The 20,725-nt window shown below is 39.8% G+C and overlaps 1 protein-coding gene across 17 annotated transcripts in view; it reads right to left on the reverse strand.

Moving 5' to 3' along the window:
• The window catches only part of SOX6 (SRY-box transcription factor 6), a 448,703-nt gene that overhangs the window by 187,616 nt on the left and 240,362 nt on the right, over positions 1-20,725 (reverse strand). For all 17 annotated transcript variants that reach the window (XM_053392405.1, XM_053392369.1, XM_053392397.1 and 14 more), the window contains one exon: positions 9,851-9,940. In XM_053392405.1, the coding sequence (XP_053248380.1) occupies positions 9,851-9,940 (90 nt within the window). The remainder of the gene's footprint in view (positions 1-9,850; positions 9,941-20,725) is intronic.

Here is a 20,725-nt window from a genome sequence, read left to right on the forward strand (position 1 = left end):
GTGCAATTGTATATTGCACTTTACATTCAGAAGGCTTTTCCCATGCAAAAACAACAGGAAGAAATCACCTAACACATGTTGCAGATTGCATCACACACCTGCCTGGCATGTAAACTGCAGACATTTCTGAAAATGGAAACAAATTTGTTACTTGTACACATTTATTCACTGTGTTATTTGATAGAGCATGCACATGTATACAATATGTCCCTAAATAGGTATATCCCACCCACACAGTCCACCAACCACAAAAGGGGTGCAGGGATCAAATGGGTGGACCAAATAAGTCTAAGGATATATGTGCGCACTTATTTAGCAAGTTCTAGACATAATGGGTGGAGCGTGCATGGAGTGTGCATGACTTAGAAATTGGTTTCCATATCCTGTTATGTACAGAGTAATTCAGTAATTCAATACTGAATTACATAGGTTTCATACAGTTATCTCTCCTAAAAGAATATGGAAGACTATTTTGCATGATGTACTCGTATTTTTATCACAGACTATAACGCTTCCCCTGGTACAGCCTATTATTAGCAGCATTTTAGTGTTCTCCCCCCCCCCCGCCAACCGGGTATAATGTAAGGCAAATTATGTAAAACACACCTAACCAGTTATTCTGCAAGCTGCCACTTGCTTGCTACAAACAATCAGTTTCTGCAGAGTGGAAGAAAAAACCTGCCAATAGATTGGAACTTCACATCTTAAAATTCCTGTCGAAATCAGGTGCATTTTAAGCATCAGATTTGATTATTTAATCAGGCAACTTGCATTTTGCCCTGGCTAATTTAGAAAGCTTATAATATTTTACTCATAAAATAATTGTGCACCTGTTGTGATGGAAACCTATTTAAACAAATCTTAATAGGCATTACAATTTGTTCTAAACATAAGCAAGCTAGCTGATCACTTAGTTCAATCTATAATGCAACATTTTAAAGCAGATGGCAGATTGCTCTATACCTCTGCAAGAATTGTTATGCACATTATTATGAGGATAAATCAAAAACCGCTGATGCCATATAGTAAATCATATTAGAAGGTTATCCATCATTGCCTCTCCATGTCCAACAGGCCTTTCCATTGCCCTATGTGCAATCACAAATTAGTGTAATGGATCCCAGAACCACAAAATTCCCTATGCTTACTATACGAAGATAGTTATTTTGTAGCATTGCCTCTTCCCTAATATAAATGTACATATGACAGACTGGATAAGAACCTGAATATTCAGAGTAAATTTACATCTTAGGTTCATCAGTCAAAGACATCAGTCTTTGCATACAAGATTTGCTACAGCAGCCATGTAATGTGTAGCGTGCACTGCCATATGGATCATTGATGGGAAGTGGAGTTTTCTACCTGACCTACTCACACTGGTGTGCAAACTCTCCCTACCAACAAGAACAATCATGTGAGTCGCCATGATACATGTCACAGAGCTGTATGGAGAATCCATCACACGGCAAGCCATTTTCAAGCTCCTCCATCCAATAAGATTTAATATGTAGATCATAACTTGGTACATAAACAATTGACCTGATTTTCTCAGAATACTGTACACATATTCAGCATTAATAGCTAGCATAAAGCAATGCTTTTAAAAATAACTGTATATACAATCATGTTTTATATTTGCTTCTTTTGAGAACCTCGTTCATAAAATGCCAAATCTGGTGGAATCTGTACTGGACTGAGGTCATATATCTGTGAATTAGTTTACTTTGTGCATTTTATAAATGATTATGCTCTGAAACGTCTTCATAACAAGAACCTACCTGCAAACTAAGGGAAGGTTCTGCTTCTTATCACTCATTTTGCTATCCATTTCATATCTGAATCAGTGAATGAACAAAGTTTGTGAATTTGACTTTAATAAATTTGTATTTTAGATTGCTGTGAACTGCCTTGAATTTTTTAAAATAGAATTTTGCATGAAACTGTTTTTAATTAATTACTTAATTACATAAATATAGTAATATTTTCTGTTGGGTGTATTATTATTATTAATAATATGTTTGATTTGAATAATTATGTTTTGTCTCCTAAGATTGGTTGTTTCTGGCCATGTCATTTACTTAGGTGTGCATATTCATACAAATATTTTTAAATAACTATTTTATCTAATGCATGCATTTCTAAAGTATGTATTTCATTCTAAAGTATTTTTGAACAGAGTTTGGTACATTTCTTGAGCCTAGAACTGTATCACAAAATGTGGAGATGTGAAATCTGAAGAATCAGTGCATTAGTCCAGGAGGTAAAAATTAGATCAGTTTGCTTGAAAATGTGGCCAAAATTCCTCCCCTCCTACCTGAGTTGCCACAATGTTCATCAAAGAAAATGAAGGATATAAAGCAGTGGAGCCCTACTCGCGAAACAAATATGATACTGTAGGACACAATCCAAATCCCTGATCTGCCATGAGACTTGGATGGGATAATAAAAGAGGTTTCTTCAGTTTCTTTGAACTGGGTATGTTCAAAGTGGGTGGGCTGCAGACCAGATCCAGAAGCTCTTGGAAGAAACTGATTTTCTAGCTCCATTTCCATTGGCATTCAGGCCTGGTTTTGGCACCAAAACTGCTTTGGTCACCTTGTATAATGACCCCGTCAGGAGAGAGACTGAGGAAATGTGTCCCTGTTAATTCTCCACGACCTCTCAGTGGCTCTCAGTACCAACCATGGTAGCCTTCTGGAGTGGCTGTCTGAGTTGCAGGTTGGTAAGACCACTTTGCAGTGGTTCTGGTTTTTCTTGGATGGTTGTTCCCAGAGGGTGATCCTTGGGGAATGCTCTTCAGCCACATGGAGCCTTCAATGTGGAGTTTCTCAGGGTTCAGTTTTATCCTCTGTGCTATTTAACATCTACATGAAACCACTGAATGGGATCATCTGGAGTTTTGGAGTACATTGTCAGCAATATGCTGATAACACAGAGATCTACTTTATCTTTACATCTACCAGTGAGGCAGTCGATGTGCTGAACCATTGTATTGCCTTAGTAATGGACTAGATGAGAGCCAACAAACTGAAGCTCAATCTAGAGAAGATTGAGGCACTGTTAGTGGGTTCCCTAGACCAGATGGATGGTCACCTGCTTTTGATGGGGTTACACTCCCTCTGAGGGAGCTCAACAACTTTTCTGTCCGGATTTTCACTGTTTGAAATACGGCAACCCTAGTTTTATGTAGGGCTGCCTCTGGAGACAGTTTGGAAACTGCAAAATTCAGCAGCCAGGTTGTTCAGCGAGGCAAGACTGTTTGAGCATATTGCACTGATCCTGGCCCAACAGCACTGGCTGCCAATTAGTTTTCAGGCCCATTTCAAAGTGCTGGTTTTGACCTATCCAGCCTTAAATAGCTAAAAAAAACCTATTAAATAGCTTTAAAGCCTTAAATAGCTCAGGACCGCAATATCTCAAGGTCTGCCTCTCCCCATTTGAACCATTCCAGACCCTGCTATTATTATATAAGGTCCTTCAAGAAATACATTGAAGAACAAAAAGAAACAACTGCTAGCAGTGCTTGATTTATAACATAGAACACAACTACTTTCTAATATGATCATGGGACATCTAGAAACTCTAAAACAATGCAGCTACATGAATCATTCCCAAAATATAATATTGATCATCCTTGAATCTTCCCACACTTCCCATCCTCTCCTGCCACACCAGTGTGGCACACTGCACCCTTTGAGAACCACTGCCTTAGCACATCAAGCCATTTTGAAATCTCTCTGCTGTTTCTATGGTCTCAGACATAGAATTTCTCTAGTTTTGCCACCTGAATTTTTTTTAAAAGAAATAAATCTGGAGCATAACAGCATTGAATAATTTCTTTTTAAAAACCAATGCCTCATGATTTACCAATATTATGAAAATCAGTTTCCGGACATGTCTTTTTACTATATTGTTCAGGACAAAGACTGAACAATGAGACATAGAGTGGTCCACATGCAAATGTATACTCTTCTTCAGCTTCTTTTGTTTGCAATCCATTTCGTACTTATTGTTTTTATGGCCTGTTGGGCCTGGCTAACTCTGTTACTATAAATGAACTTCAGAATGAGGTAAGTCTCATGCTATGACTGGAATTTGTAGCTACAATTCAAGATACTGACAACTGTTCTGCTAAAGGTGCGTTCTGGAAAGCTGTTTGTTACTTGAAGTAATTTACTTGTTTGGCCTGAGCAAGCTTGCTCATTACTGTCAACTCAATGAGCTAGAATTTAGAGTTGTCTTTGAGTGAGGGGATCTGAGCACCATAGTTTCTGAAGAAGGTTATATAAAATTCTCAAATTAGAGACCTACCAAATATTTATTTATATTTAATCCTGGGATAACTTTATGAGTGAAAATATATGGTTTATCTGTTCACATGCAAGATAGTCACTCTCATGGCCAATTACAGGAGGGGCACAAGGCATGCTACCTCATGCCATGGACTGGCTGGGTGCAGAGGAGTGCTGGGAGGCACCAGCTGGAGAACCCCCAGCTGAACCCCCAGGGGAAGAAGGCTCAATAGCAAGGGGATTGGTGGTGGGATAACGATAGGTGGTCAGAGAGAGAAGACTGTTGGGGAGGGGAGCTGGAGGAGCAACAGGGTTTAGTGAGTAGGAAGAGTGTGTGCCAGAGTGTAGTTCAGACTCTGAGGCTGAAACAGAGGCTGCAGAGGAAGGGGGTGAAGAGGCTTCTGAAGAATTCAGGGAGTCTTCCCCTCCTGCTGCTACCAGCTCTCTCCCCCCCCTCCCAGTCTCTGAGAACATGCAGAAAAAATGGAACACAGATCAGTTGTGTGCAGATGCAGTTTGAGACTGTGGGGGGGGGGGACACTTGAGGAGCCTTAGAGAAGGGTGGGAAGACAGGGACCTTCAGTCCTCACAACTTTGTCATCGGGGCAAGACCTACCAGGAAGGATTGCTGAGACCACTAGGCCTGAATTGTATTTAGGTTTACTTGAATAAGGATTTCATTTCACTGACATTGGTGACTTAGTGCTGACTTGTTTCTGCTCCAACCTTGACACCTCTTTTTTTTGGGGGGGGGGGGGTTATGCATTCGAGACACTTCACACAAACAGTAGTCTCATGAGAAACAGAAATCTTAGTGGCCAGCCATGAGTAAAAAGTTTCATTGCATGTTTAATGCATGATCCACCCAGAGTTAAGCACTTTTACTGATTTCAATGGGTGGGTGGGGGGGAGTTATGCACTTAAATATGCTTAGTTGTAGAAATATTGGAGTCTCATTTTGTTTTCTTCCTATATACAAGAAACAGCCAATAAACAATATATTTAAGACATACTTACACTGCATATCAGTACTATGGAAAATTAAGCATTTTATTCCATGTGGTCACTTTAATAAATTCATTACTAAAAATAATTTTATGCCCTGTAGTATATTACTAATCAGGACCTGCTACTGGGTTTAAGGGTTTCTTCCCTCTGTTTCGTATTTACATTGATTTCTCTAATTGGAACCAACTGATCTTTTTCCTGTATATTGATTTTTTAAACCCTAGCAGTTAACAATGATTCTAATATATTGTAACACTTTAGACCTTAATCATAGAGTGAGGGGGGCTTTGCTTGTAGCTTTTGTTTGAGTTTTAATTAAGAAGACCTTGTGTCTCCAACCCTGAGCTGTGTTTTTAATTGCTCATATGTATATCATGTAGACTTCAAAAGAAGGAAAAGACGTTTATAACAGAGAGCACAAAGGGGAGCTTTGAAATGTCTACAACCGTACAAAGTGGCATAATTAAAAACCTATGGGTGCTCCTGTGATATATAAGCCATATATATTTATAAAGTAGGCTGCGGTATACACTTGTGACTTGCCAAAAGGGATTTTGGCACTATTAGAGAAATAATCTCAATGCATCTCAAATAAACTGTAAAGAAAACTAATACGGTAATCTTTTCAGCCTTCTATTGCTCACAGAGTTCCTGTGTATTCTTGTTATCATGCTTGCTGAACCTCTGACAGCTAACCTACATTTTTCTCTTTCTGAATTCCTAATACAACTGTAATACCAATTATCCCACTTTATGCCTCCCTCTGAAAGCAAGAGGCAGCACTTCTAGCAACAACGTAGTAGCACAACCTTCACAGAATGGATACCAATCCTACTCCTATCACAATTACAATATATACTCCATCTTTCCTCACAATTCTCTTCTCTGAAGAGAGTAACAGCTATTTCTATCACAAGCCATCAGCATGAAACTTGATACAGATAAAGGAATATGCACAGTGTATTTTATAGTGGAAATCTCTTATGCAGCAGGTCAACTCTTATCAAGCTCTTAAAATCTTGAAACTAGCACAGGCCTCTCTGTTTGCTAATTATTCTTAGGACACCGGAATTACAAACAAAAGCTTTGAACTCACTTTAATTTATCAAAGAAGAAGATCTTTGCATGGTGGAATTAAAGAATTATGTGCAAGTCAAAGAGTCATACAATGCAAATGCTTTTCTGTAGTGGGTAAAGCTATGCACATCCGTCAATGTCCATCCAAAAATAGAGCATACTGTACAAAGAAAGACTGCATGTGACATTTAAGCCACAATGTGTGTAAATATAGATTATGTTCCAGTAGTATACTCCTCTAGAAATGGAAGCCAGAACACTTCACCCACTAGATTGTGACCCAGAAGCCTTCTATCTACAAGGCTGCTAGAACCATCATGACTCTTGGAGATAGCATAACTGCTTATGTTGTGTATGGACTGGCCTCCTTTATTTGATCTTCAAAGACCCTGTATTTTGAGAGAAACCACTGGAGGCTATTTCAGTGGAACAACAGTGTGATGCTTGCAGGACTCTGCTAAGTAAGAGATTTATGTAGACATGTGAAACAAAACTAAAAACAGGCTATTTGTGGCAATAAGGGGCACCATGCTTTCTGATAGTTGACTGGGAAAGTTGGAAAATGGGGGTGGGGCTTTAAATCACTGTCATTGTATACCTCGATATTTTATTTACATAAGGTATACACACAGGAAGGAAAGAAGGAAGGAAGGAAGGAAGGAAGGATGGAAGGAAGGAAGGAAGGAAGGAAGGGAGATTTTGCATGTAAAATTACTGCTGGAGATATTTCTAATTAAGTCATTTTCCATTCATTAATATTGGATGGGAGCTATTTGGGAGCACTAGCCCAATGAAATTTTGATCTTTTAACCTTTGAAGAGCTAACCTCTATATGGTCTTATATACCAAAACCTTGAACTTAGCACAGTCGCAGATTGGCAGCCAGAGCAAATCCTGTAAACACGCAGTTATATGTCATGTCATTTGCCCCCACAAACAACCTATCACAAGCCATCAGCATGAAACTTGATACAGATCAAGGAATATGCACAGTGTGGGTGCATATTAAGTACCCTGTTAAACATAATCAGGTCCAGGGTGGGCTTTTTTTCAGGAGTGGCTACATTACTACACCTTCAAGGTTGCATGCACCACCTCTTCATGCAAATATGAACTCAACCAGTTATCCTCCTGACCCACCTAGATTTAATCTGCCATGAGGGCAAAGAGCCAAGAGGTAGCATCAGTGGGTGCATACTCACAACCATCTTGTAAACCTCTTCAGGCTGCAAAAACTGAAACTGATCCCACAAAACAAGGCTTGATGGAGCATTGGAAACCTCATTTAACCCTCTGAGATGTCCCAGGCTCCATCCACCAATATAAGTGACACAAGTGCTTTTGGTCTAGAAAAAGAGGTGCCAGAACTCACCATGAACATGTCCCTTGTTCTCTTATAATGGCATTGGTGCTCACCTGAGGGGTGCTGGAACTAAGTTCTGGTGAGTTCCAGCTGAAAAAACCCCCTGGGTGACACCAGTCTATGGACCACCCCTAAGGAGTTATGTTGAGCTGACATGATGGCAGTAGAAGTTGGGATTCTTTGCTGCATTCATCACCATGCAGCAGGCATGATTATGTGCTATAACATGTGCTTGGTTGTCTTCCCAATCAGGCTTTTGCCACTTACACTTTAGCCATCATCCAACCTGCTTCATAACACATACCTCCCCAGTATACCAGGAAGATGAATATGCTCCACAGTCTTGTAGATGATGCTCAGGAGTGATCATATCTATGGCCCTCTGCATCTTGATGTGCTACAGAGAGACAGGACCTCATAAGGATCACCAGTTCTGTCCACTGGAAAATAACCCAGAGTGTTCAGGAATTGTTGCTTATGTCCAAAAGATGATAAACATCGCACTCAAATAAATAAGCCAGCAAGCAGCTTCAACTAATTTCACTAGGATGCATGCAGAAAAGCATTGTGGTGAACTGCCTGTAAGTACTACATGCAACATAAAATTAATTGTGTCCAGGGAGTAGAGAAGCAATTCCCATCCAATGTTTATCTTATCAAGTCTATTATAAACAGATATAGACTCTAATTTTAAATAAGATCAAGGCAATTAAACATCTACCTTAAGGCCAAAAAATGCACCTTCCACTATATGTCTTGTATTATGACTAATATTTTCACATCTCTTTGTTTTGGTAAACAAGGTTGGCATAGCAAACACGCAGGCACGGAAGAGCTTGGCTGCCTTTTCCCCTTTTTTCCTGGCATCCTTCACCATAACTGATCTGCCAGTATTGCAGGCCACTTTTTCAAAGGGAGAGTATGTGCTTCATTTATCCTTAAGAACAACGCCTTCTGTCTGATAAAGCAGAGAACTCCCCAGTAACAGTCAGTGCAAAGAGCAGCTCTTCCTCACAGAACCACACCTTTGTTTCTTGCTATTGAGATTCTCTACCCACCCCCTCCACAATCACCTAACTTGTTTCCGTCTTACAATGTTGCTTCACAGCTCCACTATGAACAATCGGTGAATCTGGGAAGGAGGAAAGAATAACTACACAACACAAACACAATTAAGTAGTAAAACCTGGCAAATCCCTACATTTTCAAACTAAGCAATGTTTTCTTAATGAAATACTGTTCAGAATCACTAACAGACTGTCCTGGAGTACATGTATTCTACAGCATGGCCATTCCTGGACATTCCTTGCCACAGCACCCATGGCTTGGTAACCTCAATACTCATTTACTATAAAATGTATGCTCTAGGTGGGGCTGTCCTTAATCTTGATCCAGAAGATCCAGATTACAATTCTGGTGCATGCTAAAAACTTAATTGCTCTCCATGACCTTTCCAATCTATTGATGTTAGTCTCTGTTAGAAATTTAAATATTATTTTGCTGCTTCACTGGACTTGTATTTAATTGTGTTTCTATATGGATTTTATTGTACTGCTGAACACCACCTTAAAAAGTCCACATAACAGATGATGTATAAATATCTTAATAACTAAAAACATACATACACTGATTGAGAGCGGTAGCCCAAGGAAACAACTAGGAAGCATGGTTCCATGTTTGTGGTTGCGAACTATAGTATACAAAAGGAACATTGGAGAGCTTTATTGCAGGATACAAGGAACTTTTTCTCCGGAAATCCCTTGCCTCCATGTTCACTATAGGAGGCGGCCACCTGTGTATATTATACATCTTAGGACACTCCTATGCAGCATGTACCAACCAGAAAGCCAATGCAGGCTTAAGAACATAACTCAACTTTGCAGAGTTCAATGAATCTGAGACAGACCTGATCCAAAAAATGAAACCTGCCTGAACACAAAATCCATAGTTCCAGAGCAGGCGCCTCACTAAAAAGCTATTTACTTCACCACATGCAGAGAAGTCCTATTAGTATTCTTGGAAAGTCGGGGGTAAACGTCAATAGGACTTTTTGCACTATTAAAAAAATCTGCTTTTCAAAATAAAATATGGTGTCTAATTTATACTATACCTTTAATTTCTCCGAGGAGTTCACTTGTGTTTAATCTTTCCATTTTCTCCTTCCAGTCTTTAGAAAGTAACTTTTCTACGCAAGATGAATCTATGAAAACAAGGGGGAGAGAAAGCGTTAATAAAAACTTAAATGTTTGTGAAATCAACATGCAGATATTTTGAGCTGCTGCACAATAAAATAAGTATTTTGCATTGAACAATCTAACTTCCTGCACAACTTCCGCGTCATACCATCTGCTGCCGCTGTACTTGCAGTCAATCCAAAGCCACGCTTTGGTTTCCAAACGTTTTGGAAGTCAAACAGACTTCCAGAATGGATTCTGTTTGACTTCTGAGGTACAGCTGTATTGTCCCTGGACCTGGCCTTACCCACTTAAAATGCATTCCCCCCCCTCCCCCCGATTTGAACTACTGAAGGATCAATAAATGCCACATATAAAGGAGGAAATGTCTGGGAAAACACTGTGATGGGGGAAGATGTCATATGAATGCCCCTATGTTAACAGGCAGACACTCTGATGTGAATCCACATTTTGCTCCAGTGTGGACAAATCCCAAGGGTTACGTGTTGCCATTTTATCACAATAAAAGTTACAGTACAATCTTTATACAAGTTTTGGTTGCAACACTGTAGAAGTGTCTTTGGAAGGACAGCACAGCTTATGCATCCCTGCACCCCCAAGTAATATTTTAGTAGGGAAAGCCAATATACTAATTATATCCTTTCAAAAAAGAGCAAAATTAAGAAGCACTAAGTTGTAATAGACAGCATTAAAATACTTGATACACAATAAAACAAATAATTTAATTTTAACAATTACAAGCCTTTATTATTTTTATGAGTTTTGGCCAGATAATAGAAGAATCAACAAATAACCACCAATTATCGATAGAACATTATAATTTGTCCTTTTCTGTGATATCATCAGTTTAAAAAGCTGCATCTCTTGTGCCCTGCCAAAAACAAAGAACGCTGGCTTTATATTGATATTTACAGAAAGTTAACAATAAAATATTTAAAGTAGGATACTTTTGCCCAGTTTATGACAATACAGTATTAGAGCAAAATGAATCAAGGAACAAAAAGATATGCCTGATTTTTAAGGCACCTTTTATGTAGTATTTTTAAAACTTATATAAATAGAGAAGCATTAAACACACACACAAATGGCAATGAGTATTTATTTATTTATTTATCTATCTAGCTATCTCTCTTCTCTTGATAACATATACAAAACAAAGCTTTCTTTTCTTTTATCAACAAATGGCAATCGTCTGAAAACATCTTGACAGCTCAGCTGTGATATATCTCCCTATATCAGGTTGTGGCCAATGAAAGCACAATCCAAATCTTTGAGGTTAGGCAAGATATGAAATCTCAGAAAATAGAAATAATATTAAGAAAGTGCAGGTTCTGCTAAAACTGCAGTGCTGGGAAGGAGCAGCCTGAAAAATGCATAGTTGCCTAACCCAAAGATTATCTGTTGTCAAACAAATCAAGAACCTGTCCTTCTCCAGTTTGAATTTGTAAGTTTCTATATGTACACAGAAGGTTAGATCCAATGTTAATAGAGCACTGGAATAAAGAGTCTTAAGGTACTTATTAAGTCTATGGATTTCAAGGGTCTACTCTGAGTATGGCTAACACTGGATACACCATAGTTTGATTAGGGGAAGAGATTACAAAATCCAGTATGAGTGTCAAGGGAGCAATCCAGAGGAAATAAAACAGATGGTCCAATTAAATCAATGGGACTTGATAAACAGTTGGGGAAAAGTATGTTCCAGGCAGACTGAACATTTTCGAGTTTCTGCTCAGCACAAACGACCAAAAGTTACACCTTACATAATCTCTAAAGAATGTGTGAGCATTTTTTCAAGATGCTGGACACAATGGAGGGAGCATTAGTTCCACAAAAATAAACAAATAAAGCCCAATATATTTAGAACTGGGTTCCTACAGCTGACCAGTTCTGTCCTTTCCTGCAGGGTTAGGGTTAGGCACAGCTTCCCTGGCCACAAGGGCTTCCCTATTTATTTAAAAGGAGCTGGGGGGTCCATTGCAGTAAATGTGGAAAGGCCCTCATACATTAGTGGTATGGAAAAAATGGAATGCTGAGAGAACTCTGGGTTGGTATCTATATAGAAATTATCATTGTGTTAATAACAATTAGTAATTTATAGTTATTTATAATTTATAGTAATTTAGTGTTATCCTGATTACTATGAATTGAAAATGGTTACAGTTTGAAATGCTGTGTAGTATGGTTTCACTAACTGTACAGGTCATTGATCACTTTTTAATGTATTGTAAATTGTTTGTGGCCATTAACAAAGGGCAGTCTATAAATGAAATTATTAATAAGAAGAATACTGTTATGAGTTGAGGTGGGCTAGATCCTCCTAAATGTGTCATGATTTAGTAAAAGTGAGAACTGATTAAGCTTTGATTAAGTTTTGCCAAATGTGGAAACCTCCTGGATTTAGCTATGCTAATGAGCCAAGCCAGCTCTGCAGAGTTAACTGGATGGGACATTAAAGGTAAAGGGACCCGTGACCGCTAGGTCCAGTCATGGCTGACTCTGGGGTTGCAGCGCTCATCTTGCTTTATTGGCCGAGGGAGCCGGCGTACAGCTTCCGGGTCATGTGGCCAGCATGACTAAGCCACTTCTGGTGAACCAGAGCAGCACACAGAAATGCCGTTTACCTTCCCGCCGGAGCGGTACCTATTTATCTACTTGCACTTTGACGTGCTTTTGAACTGCTAGGTTGGCAGGAGCAGGGACCCAGCAACAGGAGCTCACCCCGTCACGGGGATTCGAACCGCCGACCTTCTGATCGGCAGGTCCTAGGCTCTGTGGTTTAACCCACAGCACCACCCACGTCCCTGGATGGGACATTAGCAGGGGACAAAGGGCAGTGATGGCCCATCAAGGAAACCATCACGGCCAGGCAAATGGGGTTGGGGCCTTTCATCGCTGGGTGCTAGTGAGCAAAGGCCAGGTTGAGGGTTTCAGCTCTAAATGATGTAGCCTGGCGGAGGTCCTTGGACTCAGTTAGTAATCAGAAGGAGAAGAAGGGGCAGAACTCCAAATGAGCTGGGGATGACAGGCTGAAACAAAGAGACACAGAAGATGGCTTTTCCCCCTCCTTTGAATCCAATGCTGCCCTTAGGGGGGAAGCCAGATCCTCACAGGATGTGAATGTTCTGCAGTCCCTCCATCTAGGTGCAGGTTATATATCTGCATAAATAAAGTCACGTATCATAAAGATACCACAGTCGCTGTGCCTTATTCCCAAAAGAAAACACAAACCCTGGGTAAGTGCCTAGAACCCCTGGAATCTTGTACCACTCATGGAGATTAAGGTGGTGTGTAACAGTACTGGTAAAATTGGAATTATGACCCCATTTCAAAGTGACTATAAAAACCATGCACTCTCCAACCTGATGGATTCCTGTTTATAAATATTTCTTGATTCTATGCCATGGGCAAATGTATCATTTTTGTATGTGCTTGGTGTAACAAGCGCATCTGTGCCAGTAAATGGTAAAGGTAAAGGACCCCTGGACTGTTAAGTCCAATCAAAGGCGACTATGGGATACGGTGCTCATCTCACTTCAGGCCGAGGAAGCCAGCATTTGTCCACAGACAGCTTTGCAAATCATGTGGCCAGCATGACTAAACTGCTTCTGGCACAATGGAACACCATGACAGAAACCAGAGCGCACGAAAATGCCATTTACCTTCCCGCCGCAGCGGTACCTATTTATCTACTTGCACTGCTAGGTTGGCAGAAGCTAGGATAGAGCAATGGAAGCTCACCCCATCACACGCATTCGAACCGCCGACTTTCCGATCGGCAAGCTCAAGTGTTTCAGTGGTTTAGACCACAGCGCCACCCGTGTCCCTGTCTGTGCCACAACATGGGTTTATTTAAAAATGCCCTGACCTATAAGCTGCAGTATTATCAAGCAATTGATCTGAATTTGGAAATCTGCTATCAAAAATCCTACCCACTGTAAGCAGAGCTTTGCTGGATTGGGTCAATGACCCATCTACACCAGCAGTCTGTTCTCACAGTGACTTGCCAAATGCCTATGGAAAGCCGGCAAGCAAGACTTGAGTGGAACAGTCCTTTCCCAAGTTATGATTCCCAGCAACTTGCATTCAGAGGCAAACTTCCTCTAACAGTCGAAGTACTGCATAGTTATTGTGGTTAGTAGCCCCTGACGGTCTTAGCCTCCAAATGAAGCAGAGCTCAGATTCCTGACAAAGCAGAGTTTACACATGCACATGTACACCACGTTTCTTCTGAGTGTTTATGATTGTCTATAAATTATTCTTTCTGTGGAACAATGAGATAAATCATGTCTCCTTTATTAGTAAGCTCTGGCCCCCTTTGAGTAGCTTTTTACGATTACAAGTGTACTGAAGTTTTCTTTTTTAGTGACAACAGAAACAAAACAGCCAAAACAAACAAACAAAACCTCCGAAAACCATGGCAAAGAAAAGCTATGCCTATTGCCTATACTCAATTTTATCTCTAACTACACAGGACCCAGGACATATTCTTAGTACCAGATGACCAGGTGCCAAGCTAGAAAGCAAAGTGTGGTAGGGAGGGTTCTGTGGTAATGAGGTAATGCCCTCGGACATTTTCCTTAAAACCTGAGTGAAATCCCATATTGCACACACTCAGAAGGCATCTTCATTACTGTTTCACAGGCCTATTTAATCTAATTGTGAATGTCTCTTTAACAGGAAATAATGGTACTAAGGTTCAACTCTTAATGAATGTGTGAAGTAGCATGCGATTAAATAAGTTGTCAAATCCTAGCCTCACAAGGACTTTGAAAGATAACTAAAATGAACACTAGGCTGGAGAAGCACTAGCTTAAGTACCTTAGCTTAAGGTACTGATCTGCAGTTCATGCGCACATGTAAGAAAACCCACAGTGACTAATGATTTGTTGCTATGAGAACTTTGGTTGGGAAGCGGGTTTGAAGTGTAAGAAATAAATAGCATCAGAAGAAAACCCCGAAAGCTTGTATATGTGATCATCTGGTTTATTGCTGAGCTCATCCATGTGTGCTGGTACAATTTTATGCAATTGCTGATTTTAAGGTGTTAAGACGACACAGGGCGTCTCAGGGCGGCATCACTGGGAAGAGAAAGGGGAAGTGATAATAATAATAATAATAATTTTTTATTTATACCCCGCCCTCCCCAGCCAAGGCCAGGCTCAGATTCACTACAACGCTTTTTAAGAGATCATGTGAGCTCCAGGTTTAAAAAAAGAAAGAAAGATGAAAAGCATGTCTCTGTGATCAGAGGGCATGATGAAAACAATTAACATTTATCCACTGAGTAATCAATCAGTTTTGGAATGGAAAGAATCTCTGACTGCCAATGAAGAACAAGTGTGCTGGCTATCAAGGTCTTAAGTTCTTCTGACTAAATCAAAGTCATCTTGATCCTATCAAGGGTTGGTTTCTCCCGCACGCCGCCACCCCCCATCCACTACAATCCCAATCTTATGACCTTCAACAAGTGAAGAAGCCCAGTTCTACCTTTCCTGAGTACTATGACCTTCCAGTGGCCTGCATCCATCTACATAGGGTTCGTCCACCCCCAGGTTATTTTTAATTTACTGAAGTAGCCCTCACATTACTTTCTTTGACATACAGATATGAAGAATGCATTCATGCCATGTGTGTGTTTTGCTTTTTATGGTAAAAGTCAGACATAAAAGAAAGCCTAAATGTGTGTGTGCCGTAGCAAAACTTCAAAGCCCTGACTGTCAGACATTATTATTTCAAATCAGCTCTGACTTTTTGAGACTCAATAAAACACTATAGTACACAGTGGCATATTTATAACATCCATATCAATGGTAAGTGTGATCAACTGTCTTACTCTCACTGCTTTGAGAAGCCCACTTTCTTTCTTTCTTTTATAATAAGCTTCTTTCAAAACATGTTGTAACAATACTGTAAACTGATAATTATTGCTGATATGAGTTCTAAAACATGACTTGTTTTGCATACAATCATTTCCTTATCCATTTGGTACACAGTGACAGAAGACAAAAGCACATTTATTTATTAATAATGATGGCAAATGTATGGTAGATTTATAAGCAATAAATAGATATTGTTCAGGAAAACATTTCAATCACATTGACTTGTTTATTTGTTTTTGTCTTAGTACATATAAAATATATTAGAGTATCAGGAGAAATCTGGGTGGGAGAGAAGGGAATTCTAACTAGATCTAAAACACAAGCAATGATTTCAAAACATGAATAACCCTCAATATATTAACATTTGTAGTACAAAAACAATGAAGTCTTGCCTATTTTTATCACCTGATAACTGTCATAATACAACAAAATACAACAGAATGCAGAACAATCATTATATTTTCAAACAGACAGAGATTGTTGCAGTTTCCCTTCTTTTTAGGAGACCCTCATTGAAGGCCCAATTCCCATATTAATTATGCCACATCAATTTCATATGGTGAATATTTTATGTGAATGCACCATTACGTGACTGGAGGTGTTGATTTGCCACAGTGGAGTGAACTCTAGCAGATTTTCCCCAGACATGATTAATACTAGTTCTCATTCAACAGAAACACAGCAAAATGGAGCATGGTCATACCAGGTCTGGGCAACTTTACCCCCCACAAAACATTACAAAATGATATCACTTAGGTGACTGGCCAGCAACAAAGCAGCACCAACAGCAGCAACCATTAGACCATACTACGTGCATAGTGCTCTGCCATACATACTTAGGATGCATAGCTTCTCATATCTGACTCATACTTAGGATGCATGGCTTCTCAAATCAGCTCAGTCCTCAGTATAGTTAAGCTAAACTACCTACCACAAAGATAGCCAATGTGAACCCTCCAGATGTTGTTGGACTCAAATTACCATCTGGCACGGCTAATGTTAGGAAAGATGGGTGTTGTAGTCCAACAGTATCTGGAGGTACCACTTTCTGTTTGCCTGTGTTCATTTGGGGTACTACAGGGGAGAGAGGACTCAGTGCCATGGAGGCATCCAATACCGCTGCAGAGATTGCTGTACGAGAAACATTACTGCCAGTGGCGTTGCCACCAGCAACAGGCAACATAAGGCCACAAAATAGGACGTTATGAGGGTAGTACGGGATCCCAAACTAATATCTATCCAAGAGATTAGAATGGCACATGTCACATTAACTGTATTTTTTGATAGACACAAAACATATGAAGGATGCATGCATGGTGGATTTTCAAAACAGGAGACAAATAATTGAGGTTCAAAAAATGATGGCTCCAGTGAATTTGCTTCCTTATATAAAAAATTGAGTTAATCAAGGAGTGTGTTGCCTGTTCTAGCAAAACTATGAAGTCATGCATTATTAGGAAGTACTGATGAAAGAAAAAGAAGAGGAGGAGGAGGAGGAGGAGGAGGAGGAGGAGGAAGAAGAGGTTGGTCCACCAAAATATCTCACTGAATTGATGTGATTTCCCCCACTGCCTACAGCAGCACAGGCAGCCAAGCATAGCTGGGGGTCTGCAGACCCACCTAGTCTACCTGCTGTGGGATCAACTACTTGCACTGTTTTAATAAAAGGCTTTATTTCAGTTTTTATAAAAACATAATGAAGAGCAGTCATACAATTCATCTCCATGTATCTTACATATTGCAGCTCCCCACCACTAGATGCTGCTGCAACTGATCCAAACAGCTGTGGTAGCACCAGCAACAGAGACTGTGGGGGCTAAAGTAGAGGGGGGTAGGGAGGTACATGGGTGCATGGTACAGAAGAGTTCTGGAGCTGGTTTTTCCTAACTGCAATTATTGTCAGTAAGCATATGTACCCAAGGCAGGGCCTTAAAACAAGAAATCTTCTGAATCCATAGCTGTCAACTTACAGATTTGAAAATAAGGGACCAGCAGCCAAAATAATGGACCTGCAGCCTCACTCCAGTCTCCCTGTCCTCCTGCAATCTGGTCAAACTCATGCTGGTAGCTTCGAGAACACTGTCCAACCAACTTTGTAACCAGAGGTTCAACTGAATAGAATCTGAATCACATGCACCACAAGGCCTATGCAGCCTCAACTTAAGATGGCTCCCCGGCCTGGCTTTGCACTGCAAAGTTTGCAGCAGCACGTGCAACAAAATGGCGTCCAGCATTCAAAAACCCCCTCAGCTTGCATTATCTAGCCACACACAAGGCATGCAAGCTCCACCCACCAGTCGTTCTTAGACTTCTTATTGGGTGAGCAACACAGCCAAGCAACACAGTTGGAGCCTCCCTCCTCCCTGGCCGGCAGGGAGGGAGGGAGAGGAGCTGCTTCCTTTGAAATTTAAGGGACATCATTTAAGGGACATTTAAGGGACATCTATCAATAAGGGACAGCAGCGGGACATGGCGCTGGAATAAGGGACTGTCCCTTTAAATAAGGGACACTTGACAGCTATGTCTGAATCTGCAGGTCTTAATACATCTTTCCCTTGTTGGTGAAAAATATTTTCCCTTAAAATGGTAAAATTAGAACCGTTCAGAGCTTTGAGAGTTGCCTTAGACTTTTAATTACAAGTCTGTAAGCCCACTAAAAATAATTAGGCACTAAAAATGCATTCGTTTTACTCTGAATTCCACACATATTCCCAAACTATTACTAGCTCTCACTTGAAACTCTGGTCTTTCCGAATCCAAAGGCTGCGATATAAATACTGGCTGTTGCCAGGCTTGTAATCTAAGCTGAGCCTGACTGAGAAAAAGAGCTTGCAGGCTACACCAAGAAATCCCAGAATGGTTTGCTTTTTTTAAAAAAGTGAATCTCTCGTGAAAACTTCAATGCACATAGATAAAATACCACACATTGCCTATGTGCCCTCCCTCCCCCCATCTTGTTTCCATCTCGACATACAGGGAGAGCCTAAGATTCAGCCCTGACCTTTATTAATTTAATTTATTTATTAAAAAACAAAACCTTTCACCTTTCAGATGTTTTTGTTCTCCTAAAATAGCTCATACAATGCTATATTCCTCTTTATTTTTAGCAGAGAAAGAAGAGAAAGCATGCTTTTCCCATACAGCAAGGCACAGATATAAACATCAACACAGATGCTCTGTGAGAGAGAGCTGGGCTTCTCAGGCACTTGATCATTAAGGAATGCACCAACTGTTTTAGATAATCTTGTGCCAGCTCAAATTCTGCTCCACACTCCCCTCTGGGAGTGGTCAGTCTTGTCCTGCTCCTAATTTTTCATTTTCCTCACTCCTCCAGGCTTTTTTTCCCCTTCTTCACTTCAAGAACAGAGGGGGAAGGGGTGCACTGTGCAGCAAATGAAAGAAAAGAAAAGAAAAGAACATACTTCCCCAAACAGAGCAAAACTTTGAGACAATTAACCCTCCCTTCTTCTTTCAGATAAATTACTAAGTATCAAATGCAATCTGTTTCCTTTGTTTACTCAATATGAACAATTTGTAAATGACTCAAGGATAAAATTCAGAAAATGTCGTTTTAAATTAGAACCATTATAAACATGCTAATGATTGCTCAACTAAAACATGCAGGATCAGTGTGAATAAATACATTTAGTTCCCTGAGAAAATACAGTTGTATTGCCACAGAACTATTTGGACATTATATGATTTACTCCCATAAAATTTTGATTCCATGAGCATTGTACCAGGCAAAATCCATTGGGAGCTTTCCAAAATGTCAGCACAACTGCTTAGATGCACCGTCTTGGCACATTAACAGGCCAAAATTATATTTTGAACCTGTCAAAACAAAATGTACATTTCATTCTTCTCCTTTATCTTCCATTATGGAATGAATTTGTATATTATATTGCCCTTATTCACTTATATGCATCCTCCTGAACTATTTACCTAACAGTGTTGATAAGCAGCACTATTTCACATAACCACCATTTTCCACCCAAGAGAAAACTTAATTCCCATTATTTAATTTCCAGAGTAACCTGTAATGTTGCAGAAATGTAGCCTCAGAATTCACAAAACAGCAATCAATGATACTTTGATAAAAAGAGGGCACAATTTACTAGCAATTCTTGAGCAGATGAATACATGAATTGACACTTTCAGCAAGTACTATGCATCTAATTGCTCTTTCCTATCATATATCATATTTCTTAAGGTACAGTAACCAAAAGAATTTATAGTATCTCCTATTTTAAGAAGCCAGCATGCTTACTGAGTCCTTAAAGATTCAGCGATATCCATTTTTCTTTTAATAAATAGATATTAACTTCCATGATGACACATTATAGTTTACGTCTATGAAAGGCAACATAAACTGGTTCATGTTATTTTTATTGCCATCTGCTCTGCACTAGGATTTATGATCTTTCAATTACGGTATTTGTCACTTTTTCACAAAATGTCTCAAAGCAACTTACAATGTAAAAACAAAAGAAGTCAAAATTGTGTACACATATAGGCATTGTTGCAATCAACCATGGAATTATTTTCTAACAAGATAAATTTAAAATAGCTGAAATAATTCAAGCAGTGGATTATTCTTTTCTTCTGAAACAATAAAACTCATATCGTAAGGGGTTTCCCTGGAAATATTAAGCTTCCCCCCACCTTTTTAGAATAAGTGTGGCACAACCAATATGTTTACATATTTTAAGATCTTATGTTACCATGCTACCCATGGCACGCCAACAGCTGGTGAGAACATGCTCATTTCAGCAGCATGGGCTCAGAAAGATGTGGGGTATACTCATTCCACCACCCCTCTCAATACACCACCCAAGAGAAGTGGCTCATGATTGGTCTGGGTTCTCTGTGCTCCCTGTGATTATCCTAGAGTCACAGGTCTACAGA

Source organism: Podarcis raffonei, chromosome 1 (assembly GCF_027172205.1).
Source record: "Podarcis raffonei isolate rPodRaf1 chromosome 1, rPodRaf1.pri, whole genome shotgun sequence".
NCBI classification, from domain to species: Eukaryota; Metazoa; Chordata; class Lepidosauria; order Squamata; family Lacertidae; genus Podarcis; species Podarcis raffonei.